Below are 19719 nucleotides of genomic sequence, written 5' to 3' on the forward strand. Positions count from 1 at the left end.
AAATTTTCTTAATTTAAAAATTTTTATCAGTTAAAAATATAAATCAAGAATTAAATTTAGCTTAAAGAATGTATGTGCAAAAAAATTCATAAAACCTTCTCTGATTCAGAATTTTCAGAGAGTTTTGTACGCTACTGCAGTGCATTTCAAAATGGCGGGGTGTATGTCAAATTCTGGGTAAATTAAACCGTTCTTGCAAATGGCTACTCAAAAACCCGCCGAATGGGTTTCATCTCTTATAACGAGATTCGAAGAGCAGGTAATAGTTTTGTAATATATTATAACATATATTTTATGAGTTATTTAATTGATTATTATAACCGGTTCTTTTGACAGTTGTCAAAATTTTTTTTTTTTTTAATTCTAAAAACGAACAGTTTTGCATGAGTTAAACATGCAATCGAATATCATTTCGTTATGTGCCTTTAATAATCAATAGTCAACTTCATTGATAAGTTTTTTCCAACCATTTGTTGACCATTCATTCATAATCTTCGGATTTACAATTGGGATTGGATATTAAACAAATGATGAACATGGAAACATTCTTAAAACAAATGATTAACTTGACATTATTTCAAAATGAATTTTTATTGTTATTTGTCATTTATCTCCTTTTGATCTCTTTTTAAAAAAAAATCTTATACAATTTGTAAATATTAATTTGAAAATAATTTTATTTTTTCTTTATCTTAGCTTCCTTGCAGAACGGGCCCTCAAACAACTTATTCCAAATTTAACGAAGAACAAAATAAAAAATGTTTGATAACCATAAGCAAATACAGGTTTTGCTTAGTGATTGCTGGGCTCACAAAAATATTGCAACGAGTAATAGATATGATGATGAACACCTCAAATGGTGTTATAAAACCAATGGGACCTGATATGGAAAAAAATTGTTACGAGTCTTTAGTTATTGTTTTAGAAACTTTAAAAAAATGCCTTACTTGTGAATCAAAGGACAACACCAATTTCGATGAAAATTTAAATGTAAAATTACTGTTGCCTCATATATGCCAAGTAATAGGTAATTTTTAACAAATTTTTTTTTTTTTAAGTTTTACTAATTAATTACAAATAAGTAATACTAATTTTGCAAGTTTAGTTTTTTCAGATAGTATAAGTCATGACAATGCATATTGCGTTCAACTAAAAAATTTGACTTCCAAAGTTTTATTTGCTTTGAGCATTAATTTTTTTAATGCTGTTTTTAATAGAATAACAGGAAGATTACAAGAATTGACTACTACTACTGAGGAAAATCCGGATTGTACCGATTTAGAATTAATTCAATATATAAATGTGGATGTTTCAAAATTGACAAGGCTCCTTGCTGGTAAAAAAAAAAATGTTTTTAACGATAATGCAGAACTGATAAATAAACAAATAAATAAAAAAATATAAAAATGAATATTTTAGATGTCAATTTATCATTAAAATCATTATTAATATTTCTAATTTTGTTTTTTTTTATATTATTTAGAAATGAATCAAAAATTCAAATTAATGAAAAAATCAAGTCATTTAATATTAATTGTTTCGCTTGAAAAAGCAATATGGAATTGGATGGAAACTTATCCTCATGAGTTTGGAGAACTACAAAAAAAACCAAATGAAGAATTATCAAAATTTTGTGAAGGATTATTTGATATCCTTGATTCTTTGAGCGATAATAAAAAAGGAAGAGCAGTCATGTGGTCTCTTCAAATTATGCTTTTAATATTATCACCCGTAAGTTTACACTTAGAGAAATTGAAATTAATTCTTTAAGCGAGATAAAAAATTTATTTAAAAAATTGCAGAAAGTTTTGGAAGAAATTGTAAACGCAGATTCAGGAGCTCCCTGTTCTCCTAGACATTCGAAAAAAAAACAATTTATTGATGCTGTTAAAAGAGCTATTAGTCCACATGGTGCAAGCAAACAATTATCAGAAGCAGCTGCCGTTGCTTGTGTAAAACTTTGCAAGGCATCTACATACATTAACATACTAGATTCAAACAACGTTGTTTTTGCATTGGTTCAAACTGTTATTAACGATTTAAAAGCTTTGCTTTTTAACACGGTGAAGCCTTTCACACGAGGTCAAAATTTTGTAGCACAAGATATTGAGTTGATGATAGATTGCTTTGTCTCTTGCTTCAGGATTAATCCTCACAATAATGAAGCTTTAAAACTTTGTTTAGCTTCTACATCTCCCCCCACATATCAATTTGTACTTGTTAGTTCACTTTATAGGTATAAAATTTAGTTTAATGTTTAAAAAAAAAAAACCATAGAAAAAAAAAATTCCAGTCATATATGTTTTAAATAATTATTTCAGAATTGTAACACAACCGAGACTTTCATGGTGGCCTCAGATAGATGTTATGTATAGTAAATCTTCAGAATTAAGATCAATGTTTACAGATACACTGAATAAAGTAACTCAAGGATATATTTCTCACTTGTCGATAAAAATGATTCCTTCATTGGTAATCTATTAGCAACTTTTAATACAATTTGTCATTTACATAAAAAATTAGTAATTTATACATTTTTTTATGTTTTAGTCGTTAACGCTTAAAGGGAAAGATTCCATGTCTAAATACAAAGAAAGGGGAGATGAAAATTCCGGTTACAAAAATTTATTGATGCTGATGGTTCGTCTCATACATGCTGATCCCATGCTGATGTTAAATGTTGGTAATATTTTTATTGTATACTTTTACTGACGATGCAAAGTATTAAACTCCTTTTTTTTTCTTCTCAGAATCAAGGAAAAACTGGACACGAAATTCAAAGCTCAACTTTGGAATTGATTAATGGCTTAGTAAGTTTAGTTCATCAACCCAGCATGTCAGATGTTGCTCAAGAAGCAATGGAAGCTCTATTAATTTTACATCATCCTGACAAAATTGAATCGTGGAATCCCGAAGCTCCAATTAATACTTTTTGGGATGTCAGTTCACAAGTATTGTTTTCCATTTCTCAAAAATTAATTCAACATCAAATAATGAATTACACGGATATTTTAAAATGGCTGAGAGAAATTATGGTGTGCAGAAATGCTTTTCTTTTACGTCACAAAGACTACGCCAACATGGGGAGCAAAATTCCGATTTGTAAACAAGCACATATTAAATTAGAAGTACATCGAAAGATATTAAAATTTATATATTCATTGTGCAATTTAGGAGGTTTTAATATTAATTTTAATTTCTATAGGTAGTTTTTTTCATGTATTTGTGGTCCATTGATATGGAGGCTGTGTTGGTGGCCATGTCTTGTTTTAGTTTACTTTGTGAAGAGGCTGACATAAGGTGTAATTCGGATGAATTCACGGTTACATATTTATTACCAAATTATCACGTATATCAAGAATTAGCTCAAGCTTCAACGGTTTTGACAACTGGTGAGTTTGTACATTTATATATATATTATTATTGTTTTATAGAAAAAATTTGCCGAATAATTTTTTATAAATCCATTTAATCTAATAGCTAGCGGGGATTCTAAACTTTTTAGAGAATATCACAACGGTAAGGTGAAATTACTTAACGGAAAATTTTAATGTTACAAAAACAAACTGAAAATTTTTTTATTTTGTTAGGTCGAGCTGCTCTACAAAAACGAATAGTTGCCCTGTTGAGAAAAATTGAACATTGCGTTAATGGAGTTCATCCGGTAAGAAATGAATTAGAAATAATTTTAAAAATTATGCGTTTTTTTTTTTAATATTAATTTTCGCTTTGTATTGTGATTTTTAGGCTTGGGAAGAAACCTTTAGAAATTGGGATTTATCCACAAAAATGTTGACATCGTATCCCAAAGCAAAATTAGAAGATGGACAAACGGAAGCTTTGCATAGATCCGTCGGAAAAAGGCGATCGTCTCACCAAAACAGCGAACATGATTTAGAAGAACAAATTAACGAATGGGCAAATATGACGGGGTTTCTTTGCGCTCTGGGAGGAGTCTGTTTGCAAAGAAAATCTCCCACGAAACCAGGAACGAGTTTTGGAGCGACCACGCAGCACATAGAGTTTCGTAAGTGTAGTAGTGTACTGGCTGGCTCTAGTCAAGACGTTCAATATTGTCCAGTCACACAGTGAGTAAGACATATTTATTCATTTGCTTAAATATTAAATGACATTATTAAAAACTTTTCACCATTTTTTTAGATTTGTCGGACAATTATTAAAATTATTAGTCTGCAACAACGATAAATTTGGACCGCAAATACAAAAGCACGTAAAAGAGTTAGTCGGACATGACATGTCTCCGGCATTGTATCCGATTTTATTCGATCAAATTAAAGTTATAGTCGAAAAATTTTTTGATTCTCAAGGCCAAGTAATTGTTTCCGAGTATAACACTCTCTTTATAGAGCATATAATTTTTATTATGAAAAACGTATTGGATACAAAGTTGGAACAACAGCCTTCTGAGCAATTGGGAATTACCTGCATTGAAGGAATTATGCTGGGCGTAGTTCGGTAAATTAACTGTCCTTTTAAATCTTAAACTTATAGTTAAAAAGAAATCCAATTCTAAAATGAAAAATTTTTTCAGGTATGTTAGGCACCTTGACATGACCGTTCATTCGCTTCATAATAAAACTAAATTATGCCAACTCGTTGAGGTGATGATGAAACGAAGAGATGAATTGGCTTTTCGTCAAGAAATGAAGTTCCGAAATAAAATGGTTGAATATTTAACGGATTGGATTATGGGATCTTCACATCAAATGGTTCCTCCGGGAAATGCTGATGTCATTCCTATCACAAGGTAACCAACTCTTTTTTTTAATTATTTTTATAAAATTTTTCTTTTTTTTTTTTAAATTTTAAATTATAAATTTACAGAGATTTAGATCAGGCTTGCATGGAAGCCGTGGCTTCGTTACTAAGAGGTCTTCCTTTACAGCCTGAAGAATCGGATAGAGGAGATTTAATGGAAGCCAAGAGTCAACTGTTTCTAAAGTAATTTAATTTAACTTTAATTTTTTTTGTTAATTAAATAGCATTTAATGCAAAATTTGATTCGATTTAATTTCCATTCTAGGTACTTCACTTTGTTTATGAATCTTTTAAATGACTGTAGTGATCCTCAAGAGGTTGAAAAAGATGTTGGTAGGCAACGTGCCAACGTAACAAAATTAGCAGCTCTTAGAAATGCAACAATACAAGCCATGTCAAATTTATTGTCGGCGAATATTGACAGCGGGCTAATGCATTCAATCGGTAAGCGATTCGGGTATTTAAAAGGGTATTAATTTTGAAGGAAAATTTAAAAAATACTTTTGTTTCAAGGTTTGGGTTATAATCGTGATCTACAAACTCGAGCTGCTTTCATGGAAGTTTTAACAAAAATATTGCAACAAGGCACGGAATTTGATACTTTAGCTGAAACCGTGTTTGCCGATAGATTTGAACAATTGGTACAACTTGTAACCATGATCAGTGATAAGGGTGAATTACCGATTGCCATGGCTTTAGCAAGTGTTGTCACGAGTTCTCAAATGGTACGAGTTTTATTTATAATTATTGTTAAAAAAGACCCGCGTTAATTTTTTAGTTCTATTTAATTTTATTTTGATTCGTAGGATGAATTAGCACGAGTTTTCGTTACTCTTTTCGACGCGAAACATTTACTGTCTCCACTTTTGTGGAACATGTTTTACAGAGAAGTAGAAGCATCAGATTGCATGCAAACATTATTCAGAGGAAATTCATTAGGAAGTAAAATAATGGCGTTTTGTTTTAAAATTTACGGAGCGAGTTATTTACAAAGTTTATTAGAACCGCTTATTACCACGCTCATTGAAGATCCGGAAAAAAATTTTGAAGTGGATCCATCTCGTTTGCCCAACGAAGATAACATCGAACAACATCGTAAAAATGTTATCAATCTCACGGAAAAATTTTTTGCTTCCATTTGTAATTCCGTTGATAAGTAATTGATCGATTTAATTAAATTAATGTTCGGTATAATAACCAATCTTGGATTTTAACGTGATTATAATTGTTTTCTGAATTTTTAGATTTCCTTCCCAGTTGCGCAGCATGTGCCATTGTTTGTATCAGGTTCTTACCAAACGATTTCCTCAGTGCCCCCAAAATAATATCGGCGCTGTTGGTACCGTCATTTTTTTGCGTTTTATTAATCCTGCCATCGGTAAAATATTTTCGTCGAACTTATCATCATTATTATTTTATTTTCTATAAGGGATTTTTTGTTTAAATAGTTTTTTTTTAACTTCAGTGTCTCCACAAGAACAAGGAATATTTACCAAAACTATACCGCCTAATGCGAAAAGAGGTTTGATGCTAATGTCGAAAATTTTACAAAATATTGCGAATCACGTTGAATTTAGTAAGGAGCAACACATGATACCTTTCAACGACTTTTTAAGAGCTCATTTTGAAGTCGGAAGAAAATTTTTTGTACAAATAGCTTCGGATTCTGAAAGTGCCGATCAGGGTGCTCACTCGATGTCTTTCATTAGCGATGCAAACGTTTTAGCATTGCACAGATTACTGTGGAATCATCAGGAAAAAATAGGAGATTATTTATCCAGTTCGAGAGATCACAAAGACGTCGGGAGAAGGCCTTTTGATAAAATGGCCACGTTATTGGCATATTTAGGACCGCCTGAACACAAACCGGTTGATTCTCAGTACGTTAAAAAACTTTTGCGTGAAAAAAAAAAAAAAAAAATTCATAATTTAAAATATTTTCATTTCATTTATTCTTACAGTTTATTGTTTTCATCTTACGCGAGATGGAGTTCCATAGATATGAGCAGTACAAATTTTGAAGAAATAATGGTGAAGCACAACATGCACGAAAAAGAAGAGTTCAAATCCATCAAGTCATTGAATATATTTTATCAAGCGGGAACTTCAAAAGATGGCCATCCTGTTTTCTATTACATTGCTAGAAGATACAAGTTTGTTTTTTTCTATAAAAAAAAAAAACTGATAAAATTTGGTAATTTTGTAAAGTTGAAATTACCTTTTTTTATTTTTTAGAATTGGAGAAACTAATGGAGATTTATTAATATATCACGTGATTTTGACACTAAAGCCATTTTGTCATTCGCCATTTGATTTGGTGGTTGATTTTACTCACACGTGTTCCGATAATCGTTTCAGGCACGTGCAAAATAATTGCCTATTTTTTTTTAAATATTGATTGTTTTTCGTCGTAAGTTATAGAACGAAAATTTTTAATTTTTCAGAACTGAATTCCTTCAAAAATGGTTTCACGTTTTACCGGAACTTGCATATCAAAATATTCACATCGCGTATATTTATAATTGTAATTCTTGGGTTCGCGAATATACTAAATTTCACGAAAGGATTTTGGCGCCTTTGAAGGTAATTATAAAAAAAAAAGGTTTTAATTGAAGTAAGTATTATCGTCAAATTACTGTAAAATTTATTTTTCACATTTTAGGGAAGTCGTAAATTAGTTTTTGTAGAAGCTCCTGCGCGATTGTGCGAATTTATCGACGTGGACCTACAAAAATTACCCGGCGCAACACTGTCGTTGGACGAAGATCTTAAAGTTTTTAACAACGCTTTAAAATTATCTCACAAAGATACGAAAGTGGCCATTAAAGTTGGACCCACTGCCATACAAATAACATCCGCCGAAAAGACAAAAGTTTTATCACACACCGTTCTTTTAAACGATGTTTATTACGCTTCAGAAATAGAAGAAGTTTGTCTCGTGGATGACAATCAATTTACTTTAACGATTGCCAACGAATCGAGTCTTTTATCTTTTATTCATACCGATTGCGATGCTCTCGTACAATCCATCTATCACATAAGAAGCCGATGGGAATTATCTCAACCTGTAAGTAATTATTTTTTTTTTTTTTATTTAGAAAAGGGGCAATCTTATTAAAATTTCTTCCTCTACGTTTAGGATTCTGTGACCGTGCATCAAAAAATACGACCCAAAGATGTACCTGGAACGCTATTAAATATGGCTTTGCTAAATCTCGGTTCCTCTGATCCAAATTTAAGAACGGCAGCCTACAATCAATTGTGTGCGTTAACAGCGACTTTCGATCTTAAAATAGAAGGAAAATTATTGGAGACGTCCGGTAAATATTATTCATTCAAAACAAAATAATTTGAAAAAATTTTTTTCGCGATTAATTTAAGGTAATTTTTTTTTTTTTTCAGGTTTATGCATACCTTCGAACAATACATTATTTATTAAATCCGTTAGCGAAACATTGGCCAACAATGAACCACGATTAACGCTTGAGTTTCTCGTAGAATGCATCGAAGGTTTTAGAGTTTCAACTATCGAATTAAAGCATTTATGTTTGGAATACATGACGCCGTGGCTTCCCAATCTGGCAAGGTTGTTACAAATAAATAAAACTTTTTATTTATTATTCACTCCTCTTTATTATTTTAATTTTAATTTTTTTTGTTTAAGGTTTTGTAAAGCCAACGACGAGAGCAAAAGACAGTCAAAAGTCGCACACATTTTAGAACAATTAATTTTACTCACGATCGAAGAAGGAGAAATGTATCCGTCGATTCAGGCAAAAATATGGGGTACAATAGGTCAAGTACCGGATCTCATAGACATGGTTTTAGATAGTTTCATTCATCGCTCCGTGTCTTCCGGTTTGGGGTCTCCGATGGTTGAAATAATGGCGGACACGGCCGTCGCGTTAGCTTCGGCAAACGTACAATTGGTCGCGAAAAAAGTTATCGGACGGTTGTGTCGCGTTTTCGAAAGAACTTGCAAATCGCCGACTCCGCTTGTGGAAAATCACATGTTGTGGGACGACATCGCCATTTTAGCCAGATACCTCCTCATGTTGTCGTTTAACAATTGTTTGGACGTCGTCAAACACCTTCCTTTCCTTTTTCATTCCGTAACTTTTTTGGTCTGTTCGGGTTCTTTGAGCATGAGAGCATCGACCCACGGTTTGGTTATCAATATAATTCACTCGCTGTGCACCGTCACCAAACCGACCTTTTCCGAAGAAACTCAAAGAGTTTTGCGTTTAAGTTTAGACGAATTTTCTCTTCCGAAATTTTATCTTTTGTTCGGTATAAGTAAAGTCAAATCAGCAGCAGTTACGGCGTTTCGATCAAGTTATCGTCATCCCCACGACAGATGGTAAACATTTATTTACGAATAAGTTTGCTACGCGTCATCACGATTTCGAATTCAATATGTCTCTCTCTCTCTTTGTTAAAAACCGCAGGTTTCAAAACGAAAGAAGTTTTTCGGGAGTACCTCAAGATAGAGAACATTTATCGTTGACTTCGTTAGAAGTAATAACGGATGCTTTGCTGGAAATAATAGAAGCTTGCATGAAAGATATACCGGATTGCGATTGGCTTCAAACATGGACGACGCTATCGAAGAAATTTGCATTTTCTTACAATCCAGCATTACAACCGAGAGCTTTAATCGTCTTCGGATGCATAAGTAAATAAATACGGCGTGCTTTTTTTTTTTTTCCCCCTAATCAAATTATTATTATTATTATTATTTCATTTTTTTCTAATAAAGGTAAAAGTGTCACTGATCAAGATATGAAACAGCTTTTGAGAATTCTTGTTAAAGCGTTGGAAAATTTTACCGATATTGCTCTCTTGGAAGGTTTGGTCATGTGTCTTACCAGATTGCAACCTTTATTACGACCGGTAAATATTTAATTACGCCATTTTTTTTTTTTTAAAGGTTACATTTTAAACATTTTTTTATTTAAAAGGAATCTCCCATACATCGAGCTTTGTTTTGGGTAGCCGTTTCCGTTTTGCAGTTGGATGAATTTTCACTCTACGCTTCCGGTTTGGCTTTACTCGAACAAAATCTTCACACATTAATTTCCCAGGGATCGTTCGAAGATAAGGTATTTTTTTCATCGGCATCGGTCGGGGGGTGTGGGGGAGGGGGAGGGGGAGGGGAAACTTGCATTAAAATTATTAATAAAATTAAATTTTTTAGAGTTTGGAATACGTCATGATGACTACGAGAGAACCGCTGGAATGGCATTTCAAACAATTAGATCATGCCGTGGGACTCAGTTTTAAGGCAAATTTTCATTTCGCTTTAGTCGGTCATTTATTGAAAGGATATCGACATCCCACACCGACGACCGTTTCAAGAACTTCGCGAGTATTATTGCAATTGCTCGGAATCATTGCCAAAACTCACAAAAGAGATAAATTTGAGGTCACTCCCGAAAGCGTGGCTTATTTGGCTGCGTTGGTGTCGGTGTCCGAAGAAGTTCGGAGTAGGTGTCACGTGAAACATTCATTTTCAAGAATTTTACCGGAGTCTTTAAGCGTCGATAGTTTTCCCGTCGATTTACATCTGAGTTTAATACCACAGGTAATTTCAAATTTAACTTTGACGCGATTATTTAAATTTCTATCAAACTAACGTCTCCTTTCAGCCGGTAAATAGTTTATCACCGGCAAATTTCGGACACGGTCCGAGACTTTTCGAAAGTCCATTTTCAAAATCGGATTCGCATCAACAAGTTTACGTTTTTCCAACGACGCCGACGAATCGTAGGCAAAAATCTTGGGATTTGCTAGACCAAGGTACTTTCAGCCAAGGACCCAGACATCAAAAACAAGTTAGTCTATTATTATTATTATTATTATTATTATGTACAATAAATAAGTAGAATATTTTTTATTGTCGCTTTAGAAATTTCATTGGCTGCATATATATATAAAAATGTCAGTAGTTTTTATTACGAAGTTGATGACCGTTTAATTTCAAAACCCGATATCTAAATTTATGTTTTTGATATGATTGATTGATTGTTTAATTTTAAAAGGTGACGATGATAAGTACGGTAGAATTATCATACCTCGCTTATGAGTGTTTTACCCCCCCTCCTCCTCTTCCTCTTCCTGCCTCTCCCTTCCCCTCTCCCCTCTCCCTCTCTTTCTTTTTGTTGGAATTGCACTGGTAAGATTTTCCCTGTCGGAGATGACACGTGATATATGTTATGTAAGTCAAATATAATTAATGCATGGTATAATTTAATTAAGAAAAGTTATATGAAGAAGAAGAAGAAGAAGAAAAAATTCAATGTATTATGTAATTTCATTGCTAATTGAAATAATAGGTGAAATCGGGAACGTCATCATCAAAGAGCGAAAATGAGAGTAACAAAGGTTGGAGGAGTTTGGATTTGGGTGGCGGAACACCTTGTTGTCCCCAAACATATCCCACCCAGCGACCCCTATGCAGAACACAGAGATCTTCCTCGGTACCGACTCAAAAATCGATTGTTGAGTCAGCCTCCTCGTCTAAAGTAAGAATTGTCCTCTGCTGACTTATTATCGATCAGACATTTCTTTCTATTTATCTATTCCTCTTTCTTTTCTTTTTTCTTTTTTCTTTTTTTTTTTTTTTTTTTTTTTTTTAGGATATAAAAATTAATTTAATTCTTCTTCTAATTCTTCTAATTCTTCTTATTAACACACACATATATAAATTACTAATAATAATAATTTATTTATTTATTTAATATTAATCATGTCATTTATTAATATATATATATTTAAAAAGTAGTGAAAACTATACTAATACTGAGAATAACTAATAAAAAATATTATTAATATTATTAATTATTAAATAATTAATTAATTAATAAATAATATTGCATGTTTATTTGATATACATGAAATTTAATTTTATTATTATTATTATTATTTTTATATGTTTATTTATTAATTTATATGTTTAGAGATATATTTAGTAAGTTTTTTAGAGTGTTAGATATGTATTTTAGTTTTGGTAATTTTTTTTTTTTTTATATATTTTTATGTTATTATTATTATTATTTTTAAAAAATATAATTTCATTGGGGGCTTCTTTATAGAAACCTAGCCCCCCTTCCCCCCAAAAAAATAGGTAATAAAAATAAATAAATAAATAAATAATAGGGATTATTTGTAAATTAATTGATTTCTTTTTTTTTTTTTAATAAATTTTTCTAAAAAAAATGTTTTTTTTTTTTTTATTATTATTTTAGAATCGTAGCGCCCGCGTGTCTGTATCAAATGAAAATAACGTTTTGTTAGATCCGGAAGTGCTAACGGATTTTTCCACCCAAGCTCTGGTTCTTACAGTTCTTGCGACATTGGTTAAATATACGGTGGATGAAAACGAAACGAGAGTATTGTATCAATATTTGGCGGAAGCATCCGTTGTTTTTCCAAAAGTATTTCCGGTCATGTAAGTTTTTATTTAAATTATCCATCATCATCATCATCAACGCATTGTACTCTTTTGAAGTTAATTAATTATTTTTTTTTGTGTTACAGACACAGTTTGATTGCTGCTAAAATCACTCACGTTCTTACCAATTGTCACGATCAGGGAATATTAAATTCCGTTCAAGCCATAATACAAAACATGGTCGCGAACGAAGACAACAATCAACAATTGCATTATTTACAATCTTGCGGTTTTGGTGGTCTCTGGAGATTTGCCGGTCCTTTCGTAAAGGTACAAATTTTTTTCTCTTAAGGTTCCACGTTCGATTTGATACCACGTGCTCCATTTTTGTTTCTTTCCAGTCGAATTGTCCAGTTGACGGAGCTGAATTATTCGTTAATTGTTTGGAAGCAATGGTGGAAACTTGTTTGCCACTCGAAGAAGGAGAGCAAAACATTGTACAATATCCTTCGATGCTTAGCGTATCCTCCAACATGAATTTATCATCTTCCCTATCGAGCTTAACGTTGGGTTCTCCAACGGACAAAGGTGAAAATCCATAGATTTCTTACGTCACGTGACACGTAATCATTTGCATGATTAATAAATGAGTGTAAAATTCATTTTCCTAACGGACAGATTGAATACTTTGTCCAGGAGGGGTTTAATAAGTTAATGATTTGATTTCAATTATTATTATTATTATTATTATGTTTTCATTTTGTTGTTTTTGTTGTTTTTCTTTTTCTTTTTTTTTTTTGGCATTGCATTTTATTACTTGTTTCATGTGCGGCCGATTATGTTTCCTACTCGACGACACACTCCGGGGTCCTTGTGATTTTAAAAATGAAGAATTACCAAAAACGGTTAATAAAGTCCACGATACGTCGAATGATTTCACTTGAGATTAATAATAATAATAAATAAATAAATAAATGATATACATAACAAAATGTTGTTTGTTTATTTATATATATTTTAGCACGTGTTAAAATACTTTAGGTAAATTATACGAATTTTTTTTTTAATTTTTTATTTTCCGCTTGATATATTGATAATGATGATTTTGTGTATTAGTTTATAGTAGTAATTTGTGACGTCAGAGTTTTACAAAAAAATTAATATTTTATTCAAATGTAATTTTTTTCCAGAGCCATCCGTCGAAGTGGGAGTGGAAAATACGAGTTCGATAAAAAGGTCGTCGTTGTGCAAGCAAAGAAGTTTTAAATGCAGTAATTCGAATTCGTTAAAAGGCTCACCCTTAATCTCTCCAAAATCGTAAAAGTAAGATTTTATTTTTTTTTTTATTTATTTTTAAATATTTTTTTTCCCTTTGTTTTCGCGCACGCGCACGCGCACACACACAAGATATTATTACGTCCTTCATTTACTCCCCCCCCCCTCCCTGAAAAATAAGAAGAAAAAAAAAATGTCACAAAACATTTTTAATTAATTTTCGAATTCGATTTTTTTTGCCGTCGAAAGGATTAATAAATTAATAGTTTGTACATTTATTTATTTATTATTATTATCATCATTATTATTATTATTATTATTATTATTATTTTTAATTATTTTATTTATTTTATTAGAATCGAATTCGTTGTTAGGACCGTCGTACATTTTTCTCAGTACAAAATGAAATATTTTTCATTATTATTATTATTATTATTATTATTAATGTGAAAAGTATTATTATTATTATTGTTATCATTTTTGTAAAAATTATTATTATTATTATTATTATTAAACGGAAAAGGTTTGTCTAAGGAGATTTTAGAATACAAGCTTTGGTATTTTGATCGTGGGTTTGTTTTGCTCCCTCAATCTTACAAATAAAAATCGATTATTGTAGAAATAATAATAATAATAATAATAATAATGATAATGATGATGATGATAAAAACGAATCACTTCCCGATATGTTTTATTATTATTATTAATATTCCTGTTTCGTTTCGAATTTTAACTTGATTTATTAAACGTGCCAATAATTATAATCAAAGTAAGGAAAAAAAAAATTTTTATTTTTGAAAAATTTTATTTTATATATTAAACGCGCGCTTTTTTTTTTTTTTAAATAGAAAGACTGATTATTATTATTACTATTATTATTATTATTATTATTATTATTATTATTATTATTATTACTATTATTATTATTATTATTATTAAAATGACATTTTATTATTAATCGTGTTAGAGGATGGATTATGAATTCGAATTTAATTAATTTATTTAATTTATTTAACGTTATTTCAAATGAAATATTTTTATATTTGTAACCGAAAGGTTTTATTATATTTAAATAATAATAATAATAATTTTTTTTTAGTATGTACATAAACACGCACATAAAATTTATGTATGACGTATACCTAACGTGTACCTACGAACCTTTTTTTTTTTTTTTTTTGAGAAAAAAAATTTTTAGTAGGGAAAAAGGTGTATCGTGGTGTATCGCCAGGTTTTTCTTTTTAATATTATTATTCGTATTTAAAAGTCGTGGAATTAGACAAAAAACAAAAAAAATTCGTTCGTTTTATTTTTTGAAACGACGATAATCTTTATTATTATTATTATTATTATTAAGGGTTGTTTGTACGTTTGTTTGTTGTTTTCTTACAACAAACAATGTTTGTTGTTAATATTTTTTTTACTCGTTTTATATAAATAAATGAAGGATTGGAATTGTTGTTGTTGTTGTTTGTATTTTATTTGGTTCCGGTATTGCCGTAAATGGGTCTCGGCGTTACCAGGTACTCGTGTTGTTGTTGAGGTACGGCTGTCGAAGAATGAATGGGAAGATTTTGATAATTGTAAATTTGCGTGGAAGGAGCGAAAGAAACGTACTGTTGTGTTATGTGTTGAGGAGGAAGAGTTGACGAAACGTAAGATGGTTGATGATATGTTCCCGCGGGAGTTCCCGTGACTTGCAACGTGGGAGAATATTGAGATTTGTAATTAGGCGATTGATTTCCATGAGGTTGTATCAATATTTTCACGGCTCCATTATGAGATCGAATTTGTAATGGCGTGAAATTTATTGGATTTGATAAATATTCAGGTCGAAGGGATTCGCGTCCGTTTGTTATCGGTATTATTTTCTCGGATAAAATAATCGGATGATTGTTGTACGTTTGTGGTAATATTTCCGGTAGTTTTCTCGGCGTTTCCGGTTCGTGTTGTAACGATTCGTACTCATTTCTATTATAATATTTGTCTCCTTGTTCTTCGTATTGTACGTCGGCTCTATATCCCTTATGATCGGCCGTGTAACTCACGACTTGTGTTCTACCGTCGGGTAATTTGACCCTATATTGACCTCTCGTAGCTTTTCCGTTATGCGCTTGAGAATGTGAAAAATCATCTCCGGATAATTGATTTTTTCCCGTGTATGTAAATGCATAATTCTTGGGAAGCTAAAAAAAAAAAAAAAAGAAAAAAAAATTACACCGCCTTCTGACACGCCTAAAACTGTTTTTTAACTTTTGCCACGATCGTCGATCAATCGCCAAACGTGGCAGAACCAAAAAAAAAAAAAAAAAAAAAAAATTAAAACCACGTAGTATAAAAATAATTCTCACATTTGACGCAGGATCTGTGTCGTATTTGTTTATTTCGTTCGTTTCGATTTGTTTTGTTGGCACCGCTGACGTATGTGTCGGATAATACAATATCCCTCCGTCTACATAATTATTTTGATTTTGTCTCGATCTTAATTTTTCAACTACGACGTAAGGATTATTTAAATTTAATTGTTTTTTCAACGCTGCAGGTATGCCAACATCCGTATACGGATGATAATTAAAATCACGTGGTTTTAAATATCTTTCCGGAAGTAATTCGTTTCCCGGAACTGCTAAGGCTATTGGAAAAATAACCTGGAAAAAAAAAAAATAGAATTTACCAAATAAATAATAATAATAATAATTAACGCGTTAAATTTTTTTTTTTTTTAAATCTTCGTCGTCCGAAATTTATTTAATTGATAATAATAATAATAATAATAATAATAATAATAAATAAATAAATAAATGCATTCGTTTCTTAAATAATAAAATATTATTTAACCCCGTGTCAATGACAAAAAAAAAAATTTCGTTTTGTAATAATAATAATAATAATAAAATTACGTAATAGAAATTGTCTTGTCGGTATAAACTTTCAGTTTAAGTAATTCTTTATAATCTGGTGTGTCTATATTAGTAGTGGTGGTGGTAGTGGTAGTGGTAGTAGTTAGTCGACATGTTTTAAATTACAATCACTACTAAAACCACTACAATAATACTTATCCTTTGAAATTTTTTCTAATTGTTTTTTAAAACACACACACGCACACACACAGTTAAACAATAATAATAATAATAATAATAAAACATTATTATTGCTTCCGCGTATTTTTTTTTTTTTTTTTTTAGAAATTTCTAGAAGAAAATTTTAACAGAAAAAAAAAAAATGGATCGTTAAGTTAAACCGTTATTTTTAAAACCGAAAATTAATAGTAATGATAATAATAATAATAATAAATTTTTACTTATTTTTTTTTTTTTATTATTAAATTTAAATTCAAAAGAATACTTAAAAATTATTTAAACAAAAAGAAAAAAAAAGAAAAAAATTTTGCAATTCGATTTCGTTGGAAAAAAAAAAAAAAATTACATCCTTTATTATTATTATTTAAATTAAACAAACAATCATAGAGAAAATTTTTGTTGTTTGTATATACCGTAAAAAATTATTATTATTATTATTATATCGCATAATACCCTTTTATTGAATATTAGCTTCTTACGATTTTGATTTATGCAATTTTCCATTACGATTGAGTAAATAAATAAAAAATTGTGAGAAAATAATAATAAAAAAAAAAATTCAATTGGAATAAAATAATAATAATAATAATGATAATAGTAATTCCACGCAAGGATTTGCAATTGTTTCGTTTTTAAATTAAGTCATTTATTTACATAACCGTTACAAATAATAATAATAAAAAAAAAAAAAGAAGCAATTTTATTTAATTTTTCGTGATTTTAATATCAAATAACTTTTTTTATCATCATCATCATCATCATCATCATTATTATTATTATTATTATTATTATTATTATTATTATTATTATTATTATTATTATTATTATTATTAGTTATTAAAACTTTTTAATCAAATTTTCAAAAAATAAAAAATTTTCATTCGAGTAACAATAACAAAAAATTTACAATATTAAAAAAAAAACGTTAAAATTTATTTATTTGTAAATAGTAACAATAATAATAATAATTTATTTTTTATTTATTTATTTATTTAATATTTTATTATTATTATTATTAAAAATAAATAAATTACGAATTCCGCGTACCGCGAAAAATTTAAATTTAAAAATTAATTAAACACGATTTGTGTGTTTTGTTATCATTATCATTATTATCATTATTTGTTTACATACGTTAATAATAATAATAATTAATAAATTTTCACCTGTAAAATAATCCAAAATAATCTATAATGATACATAATATAATTTAACGTAATCCAACCGTTAATTTAAAAAAAAATCATCACAATTTTTTTCACGTGAACACACACACACGTACTAATTCTCGCAACCTACGATTTACCCTGTACTGTTATGATCATCATTATTATCAAAACGTTGAATATATACTAGCCCCCCACTTTTTTTTTTTCCTTTTCTTTTTTTTTTTTTTTACGAATCCCTTAAATGTTATAAGTTCTTTACCGGTTTCTTTTTTTTTTAACGTCGGAAAATTTATTTGCAATATTATCATCATCATTATTATTATTATTATTATTATTATTATTATTATCATCATCATCATTATTATTATTTAATAAGTTTTGTAAATAATGAAAAATTATTTCCGTTCGATTTTTTTTTAATAATGCCAATAAAATAATGAAGACGATTAACATTAATTTAACGGTTTTTTTTTTTATTATTATTATTAATGGAATTGTAAAACTTTCACCGAAACCCCTCGAATAAATTTTAATAAGAATGAATGAATGAATGAATGATTGAATAATTTACTTATTTATTTATTTATGAATTAAAATTTTTTTTTGCAAACGAATGACGAAAATTAAATTTAAATAAATAAAAATTTTTTATAATTTTTATGATAATAATAATAATGACTCGTTTATTTATTTATTTATTTATGTATTAATAAATTAAATCGTTTATGTTAATAATATGACGTCATCCTAACGGTGAGAATTAATTAAAGACGTTTTAATTTTATAAGAAATAAAAAAAAAAAAAAACTTATCTACGCGTTTTTATTACGTATTGTTTTAATAATAATAATAATAATAATAATAATAATAATAATAATGATAATGATGATAATAATAATAATAATGATAACGATTTAAAAATTAAACGGCTTAAACGATGTTAAACAATAAGAAATTCATGTATTATTTAATGATTTTCCTTGGCCTCTTACACACTTTTTCTTCGACCGACACAACACACACAAAAATTGTAAATAATATTATTATTATTATTATTATTGTGTGTACAATAGGAGACTAATATTTAATAATAATAATAATAATGATAATGATAATGGAAAAACAAATTTTCTTTCGAAAGGTTTTCGTATGGTTGGTTTGATGATGAGTGATGGATGACCCTTGAACGAAAGACGGACGCCATGACGAATTTTTTATTTTTAATAAAAAAATGACTTATGATAATAATAATAATGAGATGGATCTTATCGATGATAAGGTTTTAATTTGAACGGTCACTAAAGTATCCGCCGTACCTGTCAACATAATAATAATAATAATGATGATGATGATGTATCCACCTTTCATGAGCGCGAAGGTCATTTTAAATTTCGAATGGATTAACCAACATCCTCAATTAATTTTTTTTCTCTCTCTTTTTTTCTCGTTTTTTTTTTATTAATCAATTAAATTTTTTTTTTCTTATAAATATTAATAATAATAATAATAATAATAATAATAATAATAAAATTCGTCATCGTCATCGTCGTCGACGTTTGTTGTCGACAAAAAAAAAAAAAAAAAAAAAAATTTTACGATAAGATTTAAAAATTTTTTATTTTACAAATGGACCTACTATCATTATCATTCTTATCAAATATAAATATTAACAAAAATCATTCATTTTTCGGCATTATCATTATTATCATTATTATTATTATTCATTCGCGTTGTGTAACGTAATAATAATAATAATAAGAGCAAATGTGTTTTAATAGGTGGGAATTTTTTTTTTTTTTTTTTTTGTTCCATTGGTGGTAACATTTGCGTGTGTGTGTGTGCGTGTGAAAAATGATTGCCATTCTCTTTTAATCAAATTTTTTATCAAATCGACGTGGTATTATTATTATTTTCTAACACGTAATAATAATGATAATAATGATAATAATAATAATAATATTTCCATTTCTAACTGGAATGTTATAATCGTTTATCATCTTTCCAGAACAATTTATTTATTTAT

The 19719-nt window shown here is 29.2% G+C and overlaps 2 protein-coding genes across 2 annotated transcripts; one reads left to right on the forward strand and one right to left on the reverse strand.

The window, feature by feature from the left end:
- Positions 1-199: 199 nt before the first annotated feature.
- On the forward strand, positions 200-12774 carry Phum_PHUM364110 (Neurofibromin, putative; the record flags this gene model as incomplete). Its single annotated transcript, XM_002428083.1, has 36 exons — positions 200-259; positions 697-1027; positions 1115-1336; positions 1484-1731; positions 1803-2236; positions 2322-2472; positions 2551-2679; positions 2751-3128; positions 3206-3392; positions 3591-3664; positions 3748-4088; positions 4162-4476; positions 4553-4768; positions 4846-4962; positions 5045-5223; positions 5293-5504; positions 5586-5935; positions 6024-6157; positions 6245-6659; positions 6741-6932; positions 7015-7137; positions 7224-7362; positions 7442-7846; positions 7919-8099; positions 8182-8368; positions 8468-9139; positions 9228-9454; positions 9539-9672; positions 9741-9881; positions 9977-10308; positions 10472-10613; positions 10821-10838; positions 11226-11312; positions 12027-12229; positions 12319-12502; positions 12574-12774. The coding sequence occupies 36 exons, from the start codon at positions 200-202 to the stop codon at positions 12772-12774; spliced, it is 8061 nt and encodes a 2686-aa protein (XP_002428128.1).
- Positions 12775-14925: 2151 nt separating this feature from the next.
- On the reverse strand, positions 14926-17031 carry Phum_PHUM364120 (structural constituent of cuticle, putative; the record flags this gene model as incomplete). Its single annotated transcript, XM_002428084.1, has 3 exons — positions 14926-15633; positions 15799-16095; positions 16981-17031. The coding sequence occupies 3 exons, from the start codon at positions 17029-17031 to the stop codon at positions 14926-14928; spliced, it is 1056 nt and encodes a 351-aa protein (XP_002428129.1).
- Between the last annotated feature and the right edge of the window lie 2688 nt (positions 17032-19719).

Source organism: Pediculus humanus, genomic scaffold (genome assembly GCF_000006295.1).
Source record: "Pediculus humanus corporis 1103172107781 genomic scaffold, whole genome shotgun sequence".
NCBI lineage: Eukaryota > Metazoa > Arthropoda > Insecta > Psocodea > Pediculidae > Pediculus > Pediculus humanus.